This window comes from Zophobas morio, unplaced genomic scaffold (assembly GCF_036711695.1).
Source record: "Zophobas morio isolate AGI-343-1 ecotype UQ-CSIRO unplaced genomic scaffold, CSIRO_AGI_Zmor_V1 ptg000014l, whole genome shotgun sequence".
Classification (NCBI taxonomy): Eukaryota; Metazoa; Arthropoda; class Insecta; order Coleoptera; family Tenebrionidae; genus Zophobas; species Zophobas morio.
In genome coordinates this window covers 18,284,264-18,304,894 of record NW_026972119.1, presented here as the reverse complement: position 1 = coordinate 18,304,894, position 20,631 = coordinate 18,284,264, and the positions used below count along the sequence as shown (strand labels likewise).

Genomic DNA, 20,631 nt, shown 5'->3' with positions numbered 1-20,631 from the left:
ATCACTGAAAAGGAAACGGGGTGGGTGGGCGGGGCTATCTGTCGAGTGGAAATATAAACTAATAATAGAATATAGGATGTGAAAAAAAAGCGCTAAATGTAACATTTTTTGTTAAAATCAGTCTTATCTTAGCAAGTACTAGCCCCGGTCACCCACCCACTCTTTTGTTGGAAGTTATGTCATTTTCCAAAATCAATCTTCTCTTAGCAAGTACTAGCCCCGCCCATCTCCCCTTCTTTTAACGACTAATTTTATTTATGTTCAGTTTAAGATCATTATTTTCAATCAGTTCGGATAAAATCAATCACTGAAAAAGAGACAGGGTGGGTGGGAGGGGCTAATTATGTTCTAGTGTCTAGTGGAAATGGAAATTAATAATAGAATCTAGGATGTAAAAAAATAGCGCTAGTCGTTACTTTTTGTTAAAATCAGTCTTATCTTAGCAAGTAGTAGCCCCGCCCACTAACCCTCTCCTTTTTTGGAAGATATGTCATTTGCCAAAATCAGTTTTATGTTAGCAAGTACTAGCCCCGCCCACCCACCCTGTCTTTTCATGGAAGATATGTCATTTGCCAAAATCAGTCTTCTCTTAGCAAGTACTAGCCCCACACATCCGCCCTTCTCACTTTAACGACTAATTTTATTTATGTTCAGTTTAAGATCATTCTTTTCAAACAGGTCGGATAAAATTAATTACTGAAAAAGTGACAGGGTGGGTGGGCGGGGCTAATTATGTTTTTCTGTCGAGTGGAAATGGAAATTAAAAATAGATTCTAGGATGTGAAAAGAAAGTGCTTTAGTCGTTACTTTTTTGGTTAAAATCAGTGTTATCTTAGCAAATACTAGCCCTGCCCCCCCACATCTATTTTCTTGGAAGATATATCATTTGCCAAAAGCAGTCTTACCTTAGAACATACTAGCCCCACCCACCCACCCTCTATTTTCTTGGAAGATATGTTTTTTGCCAAAATCAGCCTTATCTTAGCACATACTAGACCCGCCCACCCGCCCTCTATTTTTTTGGAAGATATGTCATTTGCCAAAATCAGTCTTATCTTAACGAGTACTAGCCCCGCCCACCCCCCTCTTCTCATTCGAACAACTAATTTTATTTCTGTTCAGTATAATTTTTTTTTTCAATTAGTTCGGATAAAATCAATCACTGAAAAGCAGGCAGGATGGGTGGGCGGGGCTAATTATGTTCTTCTTTCGAGTGTAAATGGAAACTAATAATAGAATCTAGGACGTGAAAAAAAAGCGCTACTATTAATTTTTTGTTAAGATCAGTTTTATCTTATCCCCGCCCACCCGCCCTTTATTTTCTTGGAAAGTATGTCATTTGCCAAAATCAATCTTATATTAGCACGTACTAGCCCCGCCCACCCGCCCTCTATTTTCTTGGAAGATATGTCATTTACCAAAATCAGTCTTATCTTAGCAAGTACTAGCCCCGCCCATCCCCCCATTCTAACGACTAACTTTATTTCTGTTCAGTATAAGATCATTCATTTCAATCAGTTCGGATAAAATCAATCACTGAAAAGGAGACAGGGTGGGTGGGCGGGGCTAATTATGTCCTTCTGTCGAGTGAAAATCGAAACTATTAATAGAACCTAGGATGTGAAAAAAAAGTGCTATTCGTAACTTTTTTTGTTAAAATCAGACTTATCTTAGCACGTACTAGCCCCGCCCACCCGCCCTCTATTTTCTTGGAAGGTAGGTCATTTGCCAAAATTTTAATTTTAAGCTTTTGTCAAGATTACTAACATTGATTTAGTGATAAAAGAACAATTATTAAAATTTATTTACTAATCCCTTATAAAGGTGAATTATTATTTTCTGCGATTGAGTAATATATTTTTCTTTTTACAATTATCTATACAGTATGTTTTAAAATAATTATGAATGAAACAATACATCCCGTTATACAGCATGACCCACAAAAATTGTATTTAGGGTAGGCTGATATTAATACACGTAAGTTTATTAAAATTTTTCTCAATAAACATTAGTTCTCTATTTAGCATGTCTGATGTAAGTTGATCATAGCCTAACCAAAATAAAAAGAAATGTGGGCATGTGATACAATATTGCCCTATATGCATCAAAATTGATATTTTTATCCCCACCGAAAGCTCGATGAGGTTATCTGAAAATTTTATTACGAAAATCTTAAATATAATCAGCATAAAATTTTGCTTATATTAGTTATGAATCCCTTCGAAAAATACTTAATGTCATCAAATTATTAAATTTGATTTACTAATCCCCTCTAAGGTGTGAATTACGTAATCGCAAAAATTTATTATTGGGGCGAAACGTTCTCTGAGATTTTTTTTTTTTTTTTGTTATTTATGCGGAATGTTAAAGAAACTATAAATAGATCAATTAATTTCATTTCACAGTATGACCGACAAAATTTGTGTTTAGGGTAGGTTGTGATTAATACACGTAAACTTATACAATTCTTTTCCATTAGACATTAGCTGTATTCTATCGCGTCCGAAGTGAGCTGATCGCAGCTTACCCTAAATAAAAATTTTGTGTGAATTTCATGTCGTACAATATTACCCGATATGCATCAAAATTTATATTCTTATCCCCACCAAAAACTCGATGACGTTTTCTGAAAATTTTATCACAAAAATCTTATATACAATCAGCATAATATTTTGCTTATATTTACCTATGCATCACTTTGAAAACATTCTTATAATAATAATGTATATTCGTGCCCAAACTGTACAAAATCAGTTTTATCTTAGCAAGTACTAGCCCCGCCCACCCGCCCTCTATTTTCTTGGAAGGTATGCTATTTGCCAAAATCAGTCTTATCTTAGCAAGTAATAGCCCCGCCCACCCACCCTCTCTTTTCTTGGAAGATATGTCATTTGCCAAAATCAATCTTATCTTAGAAGGTACTAGCCCCGCCCATCCCACTGCTCTTCTAATTCTAACGACTAATTTTATTTCTGTTCAGTATAAGATCATTCATTTCAATCAGTTCGGATAAAAACAATCACTGAAAAGGAGACAGGGTGGGTGGGCGGGGCTAATTATGTTCCTCTGTCGAGTGGAAATGGAAACTTGTAATAGAATCTAGGATGTGAAAAAAAGTCCTAATCGTAACTTTTTTGTTAAAATCAGTCTTATCTTAGCAAGTACTAGCCCCACCCACCCGCCCTCTATTCTCTTGGAAGGTATGTCATTTGCCAAAATTTTAATTTTAAGCGATTGTCAAGATTACTAACATTGATTTAGTGATAAAAAAACAATTATTAAAATTTGTTTTCTGCGATTTAGTATTATTTTTTAGTTTTTACTTTTTACAATTATCTCTACAGTATATTTTAAAATAACGATGAATGAGACAGTTCATCTCGTTATACAGCATAACCCACAAAAATTGTATCTAGGGTAGGTTGCGATTAATACACGTAAGTTTATTAAAATTTTTCTCAGTAGATATTTCTATTTATAATGTCTGATGTAAGCTGATCAAAGCCTAGCCAAAATAAGAAATTTGTGGGTCATGTGATACAGTATTGCCCTATATGCATCAAAATTGATATTTTAAATAAATTACGTCATCGCAAAAATTTATTAATTGAGGTGCAAGGTTCTTTGCGATTTAATAATATATGTACTTTTATTATTTCAAATTATTTATGCAGAATGTTAAGAAAAATGATGAATAATTCAATTAATTTTATTACACAGTAGGTCCGACAAAATTTGAATTTAGGGTAGGCTGTGATTAAAACACGTAAACTTATACAGTTTTTTTCCAATAGACATTGGCTCTTTATCTATCATGTCCGACGTGAATATAACATTTTGCTTATATTTATCCAAGCATCACTTTGAAAACATTCTTAATCTCGTTTGAAATTTATAGTTTAATGTTCCTCCATTTTATGATAGCAAACTTTATTTTTATGTTATAATCCACGAAAAAAAATCTTTTAATCTTTTGTCAAGATTTCTAACATTGATTGAGTCATAAAAAGAACAATTATTCAAATTTATTTTCTAATTCCTTATAAAGTTGAATGACGTCATCGTAAAAATTTAGTTTTGAAACGCAACATTTTCTGCGATTTAGTAATGTATTTTTACTTTTTACAATTATTTATACAGTATATTTAAAAATAATGATCAATGAATCAGTTCATCCCATTATACAGTATGACCCAGAAAAATTGTATTTCGGGTGGGCTGCACTTAAGTTTATTCAAGTGTTTCTCATTACACATTAGTGCTCTATATATCAGGTCGGATGTAACCTGATCATAGCCTAGCCTAAATATATTTTTTTGTGGATCATGTGATACAATATTGCCCTATATGCATAAAAATTGTTATATTTATCCCCACTAAAAATGTGACATATAGCTTTTTTTTTTCAAAAAACATCCATTAAGGAAATAATGTCTGCTTCCACTAATTGCATAAGTAGCCTTAATAGCTAAATAATGCACCTCGAGTTGGCAGTTCATGTAATCAAGTATTCTTGTTAACTAGAAATTAAGCAATTGTTTGCCATTAACTGACGCTTAAAACTGTAGAAAAGTCAATACGCTAATACCGTAGCGTGCAATTTTATTAATGTCTATCGATCTACCTTCCACCCCCTCCACCCAAAACCCGCATTTAATTACCACCTCTGGTCAAACCAACTCCCGCTTAAAATTCTTGTAAAATTCCTCCCCCGTCACCAAAGTAAATCACCCGCTTCCAGCCCCCATCCCGAATTTCCCCCCATCAAAGAATTTCTTGCATTCCTCTCGAACCGATTACCTTAATTCCAGCGAAAATCGTCGTCGAGCTTCTTCTCCATACTCACTCTAAACCCATCGTGCTGGACGGACTTTTTCGAGTACTGATGAAGCGTGTTCTAAATTTGATTGCGGCGTTTGAAGCCTCCTTACCTGAACATTCATACGCCGAAGCCGCGTCAGTAGTCGACGGCGTCGCGGCGCGCTTGTCATCAAAACGACGCTCGTTTCGTTCTTTTACTTCTTTCAATTTAGAAAATTCGTAAACGGCGTCTGTGGCGTGGTTGGAAGGTTACCGATGTGGGGTGCGGCGACACGGGATTCTCTACATTTTGGAAAGTTGACGTTGCTTTAAAAAGTTACCATGATCGATTGGGTGTCGATTGTGCGGCACTCGAGGAGGCGGTTTTCGAATTATATGTATGGTGTGCCCAACAAGGTTCGGAGGAAGAGGAGGATTGTTAGAAGACCGGTCATCAGCAACGGAACGAATTCCACGAGTGCGCAGCATACGTCTAACTGTTCCTGTTGTTGGAGCGACAAAGTTGAGGTAATAAGGGAGAAAAAAAAATGTAGATGGGTAGAGGATGTAGGGTTATGATTTGGAGGGAGATGGCGTTATTTCAAGGCATTGGGGTGCTCTGAAAAGACTAAAACTGATACTGTGAAAGGGTAAGTTGCAAAAAACTCACAACCGAAGTTTATTATCAGACAATATTTCGTTTATCTAGAGTTAAGAGTGAAAACATCCAAGAAACAGAATTATGTATATATTACCTAAGTATTTAATGTGTTTTTGTTGGCATCAGAATTTAAAGGTTGTTGTAAGAGCAAGGCGTTTTGTTGTACTTGATAACTAACTTGATAACTAACCTTAGACTATAGTCCGTTTACCGAACAGATGGAGTCGACATTATAGTTTTAAAATATGACGTGAAGACTGCACCCTAGTACAACTCCATCTGTTCGATAAACGGAATGTAATACGGACACCAGGTTGTGCTTCCTCAATACTACTTTTATTCGCAGACAAATTCAAAATCAAATGTTTGCCTTGTTTTATACTTGAAGTTTAAATGGCAATCGAAAAAATAATCACTCTAAATTTTTCTCTAGATAATTTTGACAATCCAGTTAATTTTGGTATGACCAAAGACATCAATGTAAAATCCTATTGATAAAAAAACTAGCTCTTTCACAAACACCATAAATATTTCAAACTTCGCCTCTGAACTCTTCTCACATTTCAGATTTATAGTTAACAATGCGTATTCCAATTAAGATCTTATCAAATGTTAATTCCCTCGTTACCGCTTCACACAACTCAGAAATTTTAATTCACTTCCAAAATAACATGTCGACTTAAGTTTGTTCTCACTCTCAGAATGACTACCAAAAAGTTGTAATTATCTTAGACTAAATATTTGTAGATTCCTCTGAAATTTTGCTCGAGCAATAGAGTTATTTTAAAGATTAAAGAAAATTTGATTAGTCGTTATGTATTGGCGGTTCTGGTTGTTCACTTGACAAGTGAGCCAAAACCGGTGCATGCGCACGAATTCAAATTTTGCCGCCAAAAATATTCGGTTTGAAAATATGTCTATAGACATATTGTTTTAATCCAAGAAATTGCAATTTTTCAGTGGGCAATTCTGGAGCTAGGAGGTGTCGAAAAACTAGCTTCTGGAGGTTGAAATCCATGGGAAAATGTCTTTAGTTAAATTTCGAAAATTGACGAAAATTGGCCGACTTTTTATTGAAAAATTTTACGTTTGAAAAAATTGCCAATAAATTCTAAAAACATTTCTGAGATATAGATTTCGTCGTTCTATTCCAAAACAAAAACATAGCGTGTTTGTGCTGGCGGTGCAAGATTTAAAAATATTCGGTAAGAATATAATTTTTTTGTCCAAGTTAAATGCTACATATTGTTACAATGATCGGTGAATAAAATCGGCGTGAGTTAAACTCAACAATTTATTTCTTAGTAACTCAAATTTACACGACGCAACTTGTCTGTACTCTCGTGGACTCGATTGACTGAATAATAATCGTTCCCGACGGTGGACTCTATTTAAACATAGACGTTCCTCTCGATGGTTCGAGAACGCCGTTTCGAGGGTTTTCTGGGTTGTCCATCGCGACTTCCAGCCTTTTCGTCAGCGAACGCCGTACACACCGGAATAAACGCATCCATACTAGAAGACCCATAGGCGTCGTACCGCGGCGGCGTGTGGATTTTTTTCGTAACAATATTTGGACCCAAACTGACTTATGGAGATCGAAATCCATAAGAAAATCTCTAGTTAAATTTCGAAAATTGGCGAAAATTGGGCCAAATTTTCCTGGAAAAATTTTACTTTTGAAAAAGTCGTACAATAGTTTCTTATGATATTATTTGTTGTTAATGTTTGACAATAGTTTTAAAAACAGTTACGAACAAGTTTTACAATTTATATTCGAAAAATGGTCATAGAAAATTTGACTAAAATATATGTATAGGTACACATGTCAAATATTTTTGAATATACTGTTACTGAAATAAAATATTGCTGGTGCTAAGCTAACTTTAATAATTTAGAATTACTTACTTCTCCCTAATTTTCTCGAAATTCATAATTGCTGTGAGATTTCAGTGTATTTCACTTACGGCAAAAAAAAATCGACCATGTTTTCTTTGTAACGTGTGAAATTTTACAAGCTGAAAACAGTGGCATAAACCGCGTGCCGAAATTTCAGTCAATAATTGAGATATTGGCTTTCAAAAATACGTGCTGAAAAGTTCGGCCAAAATGCAAAAATGAAGATATTATACTCTGAAAATGTATTGAAAACCTGGACCGTTCTGAACCAACGAAATTTTACTTCATTTAAAAGTATATAAAATTTGGATTCGGGCACTGGCGCTGTAGTGAAAATTCCCAAATGTTCCCGTTAGCTCCAGCCCGTGATGTCTTATCTTTGAAGTAATTTGAAAGAATCTCGAGGAACCTTTGGGTTTTAGTTTTGAAGTAGTTTGAAAGAATTTCGGGGGTCCCTTTTGTTTTGTTTTTGAACTATGTAGTTTGAAGGAATACCAGGGACGCCCTATGGGTCCTGGTTTTTGAAGTAATTCCAAAAAAAAGGGACCCCTTGGATTCGAAATAGTTTGAAAAAATCACGGGACCATCTGTATATGGTTTTTAAAGTAGTTAGAAAGAATCTCACAGACCCCTTATTTTGTTTTTGAAGTAGTTTGAAAGAATCTTGAGTATCCCTTGTCTTGTTTTTGAAGTAATTTGAAAGAATATCGGGTAGCCCTTGTGTTTTGGTTTTGAAGTAGTTTGAAGGAATCGCAGGGACCCTTTCTGTTATACTTTTGAAGTAGTTTGAAAGAATATCGGGGATACCTCATCTTGTTTTTCAAGTGATTGGAAATAATCTCGGGGACCTCTTGTGTATTGTTTTTTGAAATATGTAGCTTTACAGAATCTCAGGGATGCCTTCTCTTGTTATTGAAATAATTCGAAAGAGTCTCGGGTTCTCTTGTGTTTTTGTTTTTAAAGTATGTAGTTTGAAGGAATCTCAGGGCCGTCCTATGGATTCTGGTTTTTGAAGTAATTCGAAAAAATATTAGGGACCCCTTGGATTCGAAATAGTCTGAAAAAAATCACGGGGAGCATCTATCTGTATATGGTTTTTAAAGTAGTTTGAAAGAATCTCGCAGACCCTTTATTTTGTTTTTGTAGTAGTTTGAAAGAATTTGGAGGATCCCTTGTCTTGTTTTTGAAGTAATTTGAAAGAATCTCGGGTAGCCCTTGTGTTTTGTTTTTGAAGTAGTTTGAAGGAATCGCAGGGACGCTTTGTGTTTTACTTTGGAAGTAGTTTGAAAGAATCTCGGGGACCCCTTGAGTTTTGTTTTTGAAGTTGTTTGATAGAATCCCGGTGACCACTTGTGTCTGATTTTTAAATAATTTGAAATAGTCTCGGGTCTCCTTGTCTTTTTGTTTTTGAAGTATGTGGTTTAAAAGAATCTCAGGAACCCTTTTATTTTATCCCCCTCGAGGTTACCCAGAAGATTTACTTCTTAAACGTATAAACCTCCCATTTCTGTCTTACAGGCGATCATATTTTTCTGTAATATTCTTATTTAAATTAATTCACTACCTAATCGATAGTCCAGAGCTACTAAATAATATAAACTTTGCAGTTCCAGCATTTAATAAAAGGCTTCATAATATTTTCTTTATATCAAAGTTCAAAACGAACATTTTATCAAACTCTCCTGTTTATCGAATGATTACAAATTACGAAAATATTGAACACACTGTAGATATTTTTAGATTAAATTCCGTCAATAGGATTCGTGAATACTTCTTACTGTGTTAGTTACATTGAATTCTTTCACCAATTTTCTTGTTTTCTTGTTTGTTAATATTCATTACTTCTAACCTGCCCTGTAAATGGAATTTTCTCCGTTGGGCAATTTAATTAAATAATAATAATAATAATAATAAAATATCTAGTTTGAAGGAATATCAGGGACGCCTTGTGGGTCCTGTTTTTGAGGTAATTCGAAAGCACCTTGGGCACCCCTTCAGTTTTGTTTTCGAAGTAGTTTGAAAGAATCTTGAGGATCCCTTGTTTTGTTTTTGAAGTAATTCGAAAGAATCTCGGGTATCCCTTGTGTTTTGTTTTTGAAGTAGTTTCAAAGAATCTTAAAGGCCCTTTGTGTTTTGTTTTTGAAGTAATTTGAAAGAATATGGAAGATCCCTTTTCTTGTTTGTGAAGTAATTTAAAAGAATCTCGGAAACCCCTTTTGTTTTATTTTTGAAGTAATTTGAAAGATTCTTGGGGATCTCTTGTCTTGTTTTTGAAGTAATTTGAAAGAATCTCGCTGACCCCTTGGGTTTTGTTTTTGGAGTCGCTTGAAAGAATCTCGGGGACCCCATGTGTTTTGTTTTTTGAAATAATTGAAAAGAACCGCGGATATGCGTTGTCTTCTGTGTGAAATAATTTCAAAGGATCTCGGGGACCCTTCTGTCTTATTTTTGAAGTAATTTGATAGAATCTCCGGGTTCCTTGTGTTTTGTTTTTGAAGTATGTGGTTTGAAAAAATGTCTGGGACCTCTTGTGTCTGGTTTTTGAAGTAGTATGAAAAAATCTCTGGGAACCTTTTGTTTTTAAAATTGTTTGAAAGTATCTTGGGTACCCCTTGTGATTTGTTTCTGAAGTACTTTGAAATAATCTCGGGGTCCCTTGTCTTGTTATAGAAATAGTTTGAAAGAATCTCGGGGACCCCGTGTATCTGGTTTTTGGAGTAGTTTGAAAAAATCTCGGGGATCCGATGTCTTGTCTTTGAAGTAATTGGAAAATATCGGGGATGCCTTCTCGTGTTCTTGAAATCATTTGATAGACTCTCAGGGACCCGTTGTGTCTGATTTTTGAATAATTTGAAAGAATTTCGCGGTTCCTTGTGTTTTTGTTTTTGAAGTATTGGTTTGAAAGAATCTCATGAACTCCTTGCCATTTGTTTTTAAAGTATGTATGTAGTTTGAGGGAATCTCAGGGACGCCGGACGCCTTGTGGGTCCTGTTTTTGAAGGAATTTCTACAGAATCTTGGCACCCCTTGAGTCTTGTTTTCGAAGTAGTTTGAAAAAATCACGGGGACCACTTGTATCTGCTTTTTAAAGTAATTTTAAAGAATCTCGGGGCCTCTTTGTTGTGTTTGAAGTATTTTGACAGAATCTTGAGGATCCCTTGTTCTGTTTTTGAAGTAGGTTGAAGGCATCGCAGGGACCACTTGTGTTTTATTTTTAAAGTAGTTTGAAGGAATGTCAGGGATCCCCTCTATTGTTTTTGAACTAATTGGAAAGAATCTCGAGGACCCCTTGGGTTTTGTTTTCAAGTTTTTTGAAAGAATCTCGGGGACCCCTTGTGTATGGTTTTTTGAAATATATAGTTTGAAAGAGTCTCAGGGATGCTTTCTCTTATTCTTGCAATAATTTTATAGAATCTCGGGGATCCCTTGTGCCTGATTTTTGAATAATTTGAAAGAATCTCGTGGTTCTTTGTGTTTTTGTTTTTGAAGTATTGGTTTGAAAAAATCTCACGAACTCCTTGTCATTTGTTTTTAAAGTATGTATGTAGTATGAAGGAATCTCAGGGACGCCTTGTGGGTCCTTTTTTGAAGTAATTCGAAAGAATCTTGGCACCCTTTGAGTTTTGTTTTCGAAGTATTTAGTTTGAAAAAATAACGGGCACCACTTGTATCTGGTTTTTAAAATACCCCTTTATTTGGTTTTGAAGTAGTTTGAACGAATCTTGAGAATCCCTTGTCTTGTTTTTGAAGTAGGTTGATGGCATCGCAGGGACCCTTTGTGTTTTATTTTTAAAGTAGTTTGAAGGAATGTCAGGGATCCCTTCTCTTGTTTTTGAAGTAATTTGAAATAATCTCAGGGACCCCTTGGGTTTTGTTTTGAAGTTTTTTGAAAGAATCTCGGTTGGTTTTTTGAAATATATAGTTTGAAAGAATCTCGGGGATGCCTCCTCTCGTTCTTGCAATAATTTTATAGAATTTTGGGAACCCCTTGTGTCTGATTTTTGAATAATTTGAAAGAATCTCGTAGTTCCTTGTGTTTTTGTTTTTGAAATAATGGTTTGAAAGAATCTCATGAACTCCTTGCCATTTGTTTTTAAAGTATGTATGTAGTTTGAAGGAATCTCAGGGACGCCTTGTGGTTCCTGTTTTTGAGGGAATTTCTACAGAATCTTGGCACCCCTTAAGTCTTGTTTTCGAAGTAGTTTGAAAAAATCACGGGGACCACTTGTATCTGGTTTTTAAAGTAATTTGAAATAATCTCGGCGCTCCCTTTGTTTTGTGCTTGAAGTAGTTTGAAATAATCTTGAGGGTTCCTTGTGTTTGAAGTACGTTGAAGGCATCGCAGGGACCTTTTGTGTTTTATTTTTAAAGTAGTTTGAAGGAATGTCAGGGATCCCTTCTCTTGTTTTTGAAGTTTTTTGAAAGAATCTCGGGGATGCCTTCTCTTGTTCTTGCAATAATTTTATAGAATCTCAGGGACCCGTTGTTTCTGATTTTTGAATAATTTGAAAGAATCTCGTTGTTCCTTGTGTTTTTGTTTGAAAGAATTTCAGGAACTCCTTGTGTGTTGTTTTTAAAATATGTAGTTTGAAGGAATCTCAAGAATGCCTTGTGTGTCCTGTTTTTGAAGTAAGTCGACAGAATCTTGACACCTTGAGCTTTGTTTTAGAAGTAGTTCGAAAAAATCACGGGGACGACTTGCATCTGGTTTTTGAAGTAGTTTGAAAGAATCTTGAGGATCCCTTGTGTTCTTTTTGAAGTAATTTGAAAGAATCGCCCGATCCCTTGCGTCTGGTTCTTGAAGTGGTATGAAAGAATCTCTGGCAACGCCGTGTATCTGGTTTTTGAAATAGTTTGGAAAAATTTCGGGGATGCCTTGTTTTGTTTTTGAAGTAGTTTGAAAGAATCTCAGGATGTCTTGTCTTGTTTTTGAAGTAATTGGAAAGAATCTCGGGGACCCTTTGTGTTTTGTATATTGTTTTTTGAAATATATAGTTTGAAAGAATCTCGGGGATGCCTTCGCTTGTTCTTGAAATAATTTGATAGAATCTCGGGGCCCCTTGTTTCTGATTTTTCAATAATTTGAAAGAAGCTCGTGGTTCCTTGTGTTTTTGTTTTTGAAGTATTGGTTTGAAAGAACTTCAGGAACTCCTTGTGTTTTGTTTTTAAAGTATGTAGTTTGAAGGAATCTCAGGGACGCCTTGTGGGTCCTGTTTTTGAAGGAATTTCTACAGAATCTTGGCACCCCTTGATCTTTGTCTTCGAGGTAGATTGAAAAAATCACGGGGACGACTTTCATCTGGTTTTTGAAGTAGTTTGAAAGAATCTCAAGGGCCCCTTGTGTTATATTTTTGAAGTAATTTGAAAGAATCTCGTAGTCCCGTAATCACGGCCGAATGGGACCTGCTGATCCAGAAATTTTACTTCTTTAAAATAATAAAATAAAAATTTGGATTCGGACACTGGTTCTCTGCTGTATCACGGCTACTAACGTCTTTAGATAATTCCCGATTTCCAGATGGTCCCTGGGCCAAAAGTATCTGCGACTCCTCTTAACAGCCATAATGTAGTTGTGTTTTCGGACGATCTCCAAAGGTTGCTTAGGAAAAAAATCAACAATCCTTAAGGAATTGTATGTTCTTTACACTAAATCTACTTAGTTGTTTATCTTTCAACAGTTTTAAGTTGTACTGTTCGTACTCTATGTCTGCACAATACAACTCTGTCTGCTTCAAACTATTTCAATTTTTTTCATCAAAACTTCAATCATGAAAACTGATTGGACGTTATTATTATTACGTACCAAGAAAACATGAAACCAGAAAATATTAGACATTCCGTGCTCACAAGTTCAATTTTCTTAAATCCTCAAAAATCGTAATACTAACTCAGCTTATAGCACTTTATTATATCTACTGTAATTAAGAATCTTGATTTTTTCGTGCCAAAGTTGTTTTCGCTTACCACCTCTTCATAAAACACATTTAGACTATGTACATACTTTAGATAGCATTACTTATCAGTAAAAGCAAACATTTTCAAAGAGAATTTTATAAATAACCCGCTGGGCGTTAATGAGTTAAAATAACCTCCTACGCAAAATAATTCACTACGAGCAGTTAGCTCCAGATTACGTTAGTTAAACATCACCTTCACCTTGCGTGAAAATAAAACGAATGTTATTGTTGCGGATCCTCGCAGGCCAATATTTAACACCCAACGGGCACTCCGCCAACTTCTTCTCGCCGAATCTCGCCCATATTTCTGCATTTCTCGCCTTAGCCGAGAGAATCCGGAATTCTGTATTTCATAATGAGCAGACAGGGCGATGACAAGCATGAAATGGATCCGCTGCACGTGTCACTTTCCACACATTTCGCTCTTCTTTCCAGAGGTGTCTTGAAAACTTTCACGGCCGTCTGCTCCCGGTGCCAGTGGAACGGGAGCTAATATTATTCAAGCAAATGCACATTAATAGAGCACTTTCCGCACAATGGCAGACACTGATTCTGCTTTCCTTCTCCACGTACACGTTCGCATCCATAGAAATAAACTAAATGCCACTCAAGTCTGACGCATTTTCAGCCACAAAAGCTCGTTGTCTGGGTCGTGCTAACGTCGTTACGAAAATTGTCAAATTTCTGAACAATAATTGGTAGTCTCGTTAATGTATTCCGAGCAATTATAATTGTTATTGTGACACGGCTGGGATTCGAAGCGGAACGTTTTATATCACTGCGAAATTTTCGAAGCTTCGAGCTGGGTAATTGATGGCTCGTCCTTGGACTGGGAGCTTCAGATTTATTGTGCTAATAATATTGATTTCCTCGAAAATACCGTTAGCCGTATTGATAGCTTTATGTCGACGTGGGCTGATAGTTGTCTGTTCGCGTTTCTGCTCTTGACCAGGAACACAATTCCTTGGCTGGGTTTTCGTTCAATTAAGACTAACAAATGCTGACATTTAAACATCGTGTCCGTGAATGTTGTGTGTCAGATTTAATTTACAAGTAGATTTACTTCATTTACATAGGTTAAGCTGTGTGATAATGATTTAAGTGTCATAATAACACTTTACTGCACTAGTGTCGCAAAACTAGACGAAACAAATACCGCATTTACCATGATCAATGGAAGTAACTTTGTTCCTGCTATTGAAGAAGAATACACGGGTCATAGTTGTAGGCGTTCGAGTGCAACTCTACTGGCAGACTCCGGGGAAGATTTAACATTTGTAAAGAGACACGATGGCTGGCGTTCGAATAGTGTTGTGGAAGGATACATAGAAGATTCTCTGAATAATAAAATCGAAATTTCGTGAATAATCATTGAGCAATCAACAATCATTAATAACAGATCTGCCTTGAATCCACCAGCAGGCTCCTCTGCGTCAAATTCCATGTCAAAACGAGAAATTAATCACCAAGACATTATTTTTTCCGATTCATCGACAATTTGATATCAATTTTAGTAATTTCAATAATTGTAACTTTTATATTTCACACCACTAAGACAAAAACTAATTCAGTGTTAATATTTTTCTAGAAGAAATAAAAATCTGACTTAATAAATCAATCAATTTAAACTGTCAAAATGAAACAAAAGTGTTTTCCATAATGACCATGACTAGCTTGCGGTTTTAGAAAAATAAAGACAATAAAAAAAATATTTCGACAACGTTCGGGAAAAAATTTGAGTAATTCCTCACTTGCAGTCCTTACAAATTGCTGTTCTCACTCTCGGTTTCAGAATTATTCAGAAGTTTCAGGAAGTCCATCGAACTCAAAATAAATCTGTTCTTTCATAATAAATTGCATTAATTCAAAAATAATTCTTGAATTCCAAACAATTCATTCAGCGGCTCGATAATAATTCAGGAACTCTCGCACGATGAACCTGGAAAATATATCTACCAATGATTCCTGAAACTGTCAATCAAATTTAGAGGAATCTTAAGAGTATGAACCCAGCCTCAAATAAATATACAGGGTGAGTCAGTTAGAGGATGAAACCTCAAGTAACCTTGTTTATTTATGAACCTCTGTTAATGAAATTTAGTGAATAAATAAATAAGAGCTATTTTTTACATTTTTGAAGTTAAAAAACCTTCAAAAGTTGAAAAATTAAAAAAGTGTTTCTGCAACCTAATTTTCCATTTTTTTTTGTTTTTTTTTTTTGAAAGTGAATTTACTTTATCTCGTGGTATATTATCCTCCGTTTACAAATTAAATATTGTTTCGAAATAAACCCATACGCCGCCCTAGTACGACGCCTATGGGTTTTCTAGTATGTTTTTTAATTCGCATCGATTTTGGAAGTTTTTAAAATTCTTAGCTTTTCGATTTTTATTTCGTCAGTTTTTTCAGGTTTCAATGTTATAATTTTTAGATCTGACAGTTTCTCGTTGTTCCGATTTTTCCATTTTAAGATATTTTTATTTTTTGATTTTTCAATTGTTTATTTTTTCGTTATCCGATTTTTTAACCTCGCCATTTTCTCAACATTTCGGTGTTTCAATTTTTTTTATTGTTCAATGTTTCGTTTTTTTTTTTTCAATTTTTCAGTTTTAGGTTTTTTAATTTTACAGTTTTTCGATGATTATTTTGACATTTTTGGATTTTTCAATTTAAGCTTTAAACTCAGTTTTTCGATTCTTCAAATTTTGAATTTGACAATTTGTCGATTTTTCTACTTCTAAAAAATATTGCGTATTTTACAGTTTCTTTTTTTTTTCATTTTTTCAAATTTTCAGTTGTTGTTTCAGTTATCGAAGTTTTCAGTTTTTCAAGTTTTAAGATTACAATTTTTAAATTTCTCGGTGTTTCAAGTTTCGCTTTTTCTATTTTTGATTTTCAACTTTGCAATTGTTCGATTTTTCTATTTATCAAATTTTCAGTTTTTTCACTTTTAAGGTTACAATTTTTCCTTTTCCAATTGTTTACCTCTTAATTATTCGATTTTGAGTTTCTTCATTTTTTCAATTCTTCGATATCTCAATGTTTAAATTGTTGGGTTTTTCAGTGCTTCTTTTGTGATTTTTAAAATAAAAACACAAACAATTGAGAAAATGAAAAATTAAAAATAAAGTAGGTATTTATAAATTATTTTGTTTCTTCGATTTTGTGATTTCTCAATTCGAGATTTTTAAATATTTCGTTTTTTTAATTGATAATTTTTCGATTTTTCCGTGTTTTGTTTTTATACTTTTCGATTTCTCCATTTTTTAGTTTTTCGATCTTCATTATAAAATTGTTGGATTTTTCAATAAAATATTTGTGTTTTTCGAACTTTTAATTTGTAGATATTTTAATTTTTCGATTTTCTAACTGTTGAATTTTACAATTTTTCGTTTTCTCGATTTTTCAATTCCTCAGGTTTCAGTTTTACAAATTTATTTTCTAATTGCTTTTTTCGTTAACCAATTTTCAGTTTGCCAGTTTTTTTCAATTTTTCGATATTTCAAGCTTGGTTTTTCAATATTTATTTTAAATTTTTCGTTTCTTCACTTTTTTCCATTTTTATTATTTTTTTTTTAATTTACAATTTTGTAATTGTTTCATTTTTAAATTTGGTGACTTTTAATTTTTCACTTTTGTCAAATAATTGTTAGAGTTTTTATTATTCAATTGTACAATTTTCAATTCTTCAATTTCTCAACTTTTAAATTTTTCGGTTTTTCAGTTTCGTTTTCCCGTTTTTACAATTTCTTAATTTTTTAGTCTTCCTGTTTTCATTTTAAATATTTTTTATTTTGATTTTTTTTTTGTATTTTTCATTGAATTTATAGAAGTTTTTTGAATTTTTCACTTTCTCGATTTTTAATCAATTTCAATGTTCAGGTTTCAATGTTTTAATTTTTCGATTTTCCAATTCAATGCCACAATTTTTTCGTTTTTCGATTTTTCAATTTTTCGATATTTCAAGTTTAATTTTAAAATTTGTGGATTTTGAAATTAAAAATTTTTGTATTTTTGATGATTTAATTTATACAAATTTTTGTTTTTCGTTTTTTCAATTTTTCAATTTTTCAGTTTCTCGGTTTTTAATTAATCAGGGCTTTCAGGCGCCTATACTACAATTTTTTGATTTTTCAGTTGTTTTTTCAATTATCCACTTGTTTAATTTCTCATTTTTTTCATTTTTCGATTTTTCAATTTAAAAATTTTTCGATATTTCGAGTTTCATTTTTCAACTTTTGATTCTCATTTTTTCGGTTTTTTCAATTCTTCTCAATTTTTAAACTTTTTAATTTTTCAATTTTGTAATTTTTAGACGTTTCAGTGTTACAATTTTCTGATTTTTATATTTTAATATTTTTCAAAATTTCGGTTTGAATAAATTTATCCTTTTGTTGAAGAATTAAAAAATGAAAAATCGAGAAAATAAAGAACTAAAAATTGAGAATTTTAAAAATTTTATATCGAAAAATTTCAGAATTGTTTGGTTTTGTCAATTTTTCAATTTCTTGATTTTTTGCATTTTTTAATGTTTCGATGTTACAGTTATTCGATTTTGCAAAATTCCATTTTGATTAAAATTGAAAATCAAGAACTTGAAAACTTTAAAATTGGAAAATTGCAAAACTTTCGTTTTTCGATTTTTTGTTGCTTCGTTATTCCGATTTTTCAATTATCCGATTTTACACTTTTATTTTTAATTTTTCCATGTTTTTACAATTTTTCAATTTTTCGGTGTCTCGGCTTTTTAATTTTTCACAAAATTTTGGCAATATGCACGTTGCTTCAGGGACGAGGGAAGTTCTGTTCAAATAAATTTAGACAAATTTTTTAAAATTAACATTAATTTTTACCTTCGTCGAATGAACTATTTGGTTTTAACAATAAATTATTATCGAATGTTTCTAGGTATATCTTCTTTATCTAACTTTATTTTTCACAGGATAGAAAATCCGAGTGTAGTAAAAGAGAAAATTATGTTGTGTGCATAGTCGTAATATAAATGTATTAAAAGCATCACAAATTGTGTTGAACCAATTGGACATTAAAACAATCTATACAGGATCTACTTATATAAAGCGCTGATTCTGCGATAAGCAACACTAAAACTAAGGTTATGTCGAGCGTTTAATCTAAGCAGTAAAAATATTTTAGTAAGTGTGTACCAAAAATCGACCTATTACTGTTATAACTGAGGGTTTGTCCTTTTTTTTTTGTGTAGGTGACAAGACAGAATTTATTTCTGTTAATAGAATGTGTTTTAATATCGCTCTAAGCATCTTTTGACAGTTTATTTCAATTAGACTTAAAAACAGATAAAATACATCTTTGCTATCCAACTTTAATTCAAAATACCTGGTGACTATTAATGTTTGTGCTTTTTTTTGTTAGGTTGGTAACATACTTAAAAGTTTGTGATGGCATACCTGATGTAAAATTGAAATTTTGGGCACCAGTTCAATCGCTGTCAAAATTTGCTTCAATCTCTTCATCAAACCCATTTTACTAAACTAAACTAAACTACTTATATTAAGAAAAACAAAAACAAATTATATGCCCCGCCCACCCACCCTATCTCAATTGTCATGGTTTTTTTATTTGTCGTGAGCCAGAAGGAGGAGCTTAATTGCAAAATTCTTATTTTTCCACAAGAATTTACCATTATGTTCTTACAAAATTATGTTTAAAGGAAACTGTAATTATCAAGTAAAAAAGAAAGCCATAAATTAAGCCCCACCTATACCCGGTCCTATCTCAACTATGATGAACTTTCCATTCGTTGTCACACTAAGGGGCGGAGCTTAATTGCAAAATCCATATTTCCCTGCAACAATTTACGATTTTAAACATGTTTTAAGTTTCTAGTAGTGAAAAAACTATTTATATTAAGAAAAATAAAAACGAAATATATCGAAAAACCGACAAATCCAAAAATTGAAATATCAAAAAATTCAAAAACTGAGTCATCGAGAAATCGAAAAATTAAAAAATCGAGAAATCGAGGAGTCGAAAAATCGAAAAATTGAAAAACCGAAATAGGCCAAAATGGAAAAACTGATAAATCGAAAGATTTAACAATCAAAACATCCGAATCTCGATAAATCAATATCCCAGAAAATTGAAAAATTGAAAATTAAAAAATTCGGAAAATTGAAACATTTAGAAGTAGTGAAAACTGGAGAAGTGGGAACAGCTAGAATTGAAAAATTAAAATATCGTTGAAATATTGAGAAATCTAAATGTTAAAGTTATAAAACAGTCGAAAAATTGAAAAATCTAAAGTTTAAAAAACGAAAAACTGAAAATCCAAAAAACAAAAAATCGAAAAATCCAGAAGTCGAAAAATTGAAAAATCGAAGAATCGAAATATTGAAAAATCCCAAAACTGAAAGAAATAAACAAAAATTGAGAAATTAAAAAACTGGAAAATTGAGAAATCGAAAAACCAATAAAGCAATGTCGAAAAATCGAAGAATGGAAGAACTGAAAAATCCAAACTTTGCGAAGTGGAGAAATGGGAAAATCAAAAAATAGATTAATTGAGAAATTGGAAAACTGGAATTTTAGCAATGTCAAAATTAGAAAAATTGAAAAGTAGAAACACTGAAGAACTGTAAAATCAAAAAATCGAGAAAACGAAAATCTCAAATTTAAAACATTGGACAATTAACATATCACAAAACTGAAAAATCGAGAATTCCAAACATTAAAAAATCAAAAAGAAAAAATTCGAAAATTTAAAAATCGAAAAACTGAAAAATGAACAAATCGAGAAATGGGAACTCCTGAAGTAAAACATTGAAAAATCGGATAATTGAAAAATCAACACATCGAAAACTTGAAAAATCGAAAAATTGGAAAGCCAAAAAGTAAAAAATCGAAGCATCGATAAATCCAAAAATTGAGACATCAAGAAATCGAAAAATCAGGAGTCGAAAGCTGAGAAGTAAAGTTAAAAATTGAGAAATTGATAAATCTTGAAAGAGAACAATCAACACATCGAAACATCTGAATTCAATAAATCGATAAATCGTAAAATTTTAAAAAGAAATTTCGGAAAATCGAAAATTTCAAAATTCGGAAAATTGAAAAATTGAAAACTTGATAAATCGAAAAACCTAGAATTTTACAAATTGAAAACTTCAACATCGAAAAGTTGAAAAATTGAGAAATCGAAGTATAAAACAGTCGAAAAATTCAAAAATCTAAAGTTTAACGAAAAATTGAAAATACAAAAAGGAGAAAATCCAGAAATCAAAAAAAATCCAGGCGTACAAAAATCAAAAAGTCGAAAAATCGAAATATTGAAAAATC

General features: G+C 32.9%; 1 protein-coding gene across 10 annotated transcripts in view; it reads left to right on the top strand.

Annotated features, from left to right (window-relative positions):
• Nucleotides 1-20,631, top strand: part of LOC135128588 (disks large 1 tumor suppressor protein) — a 1,417,771-nt gene that overhangs the window by 974,417 nt on the left and 422,723 nt on the right. Inside the window, exon 1 of one of the 10 annotated variants that reach the window (XM_064055496.1) lies at nucleotides 5,054-5,328. The exons of the other annotated variants lie outside the window; for them this stretch is intronic. Within the exon in view, the coding sequence (XP_063911566.1) occupies nucleotides 5,143-5,328 (186 nt within the window). The 5' untranslated portion in view covers nucleotides 5,054-5,142. Of the gene's footprint in view, nucleotides 1-5,053; nucleotides 5,329-20,631 lie in introns of those variants that run through there. 10 annotated transcript variants of the gene reach the window in all.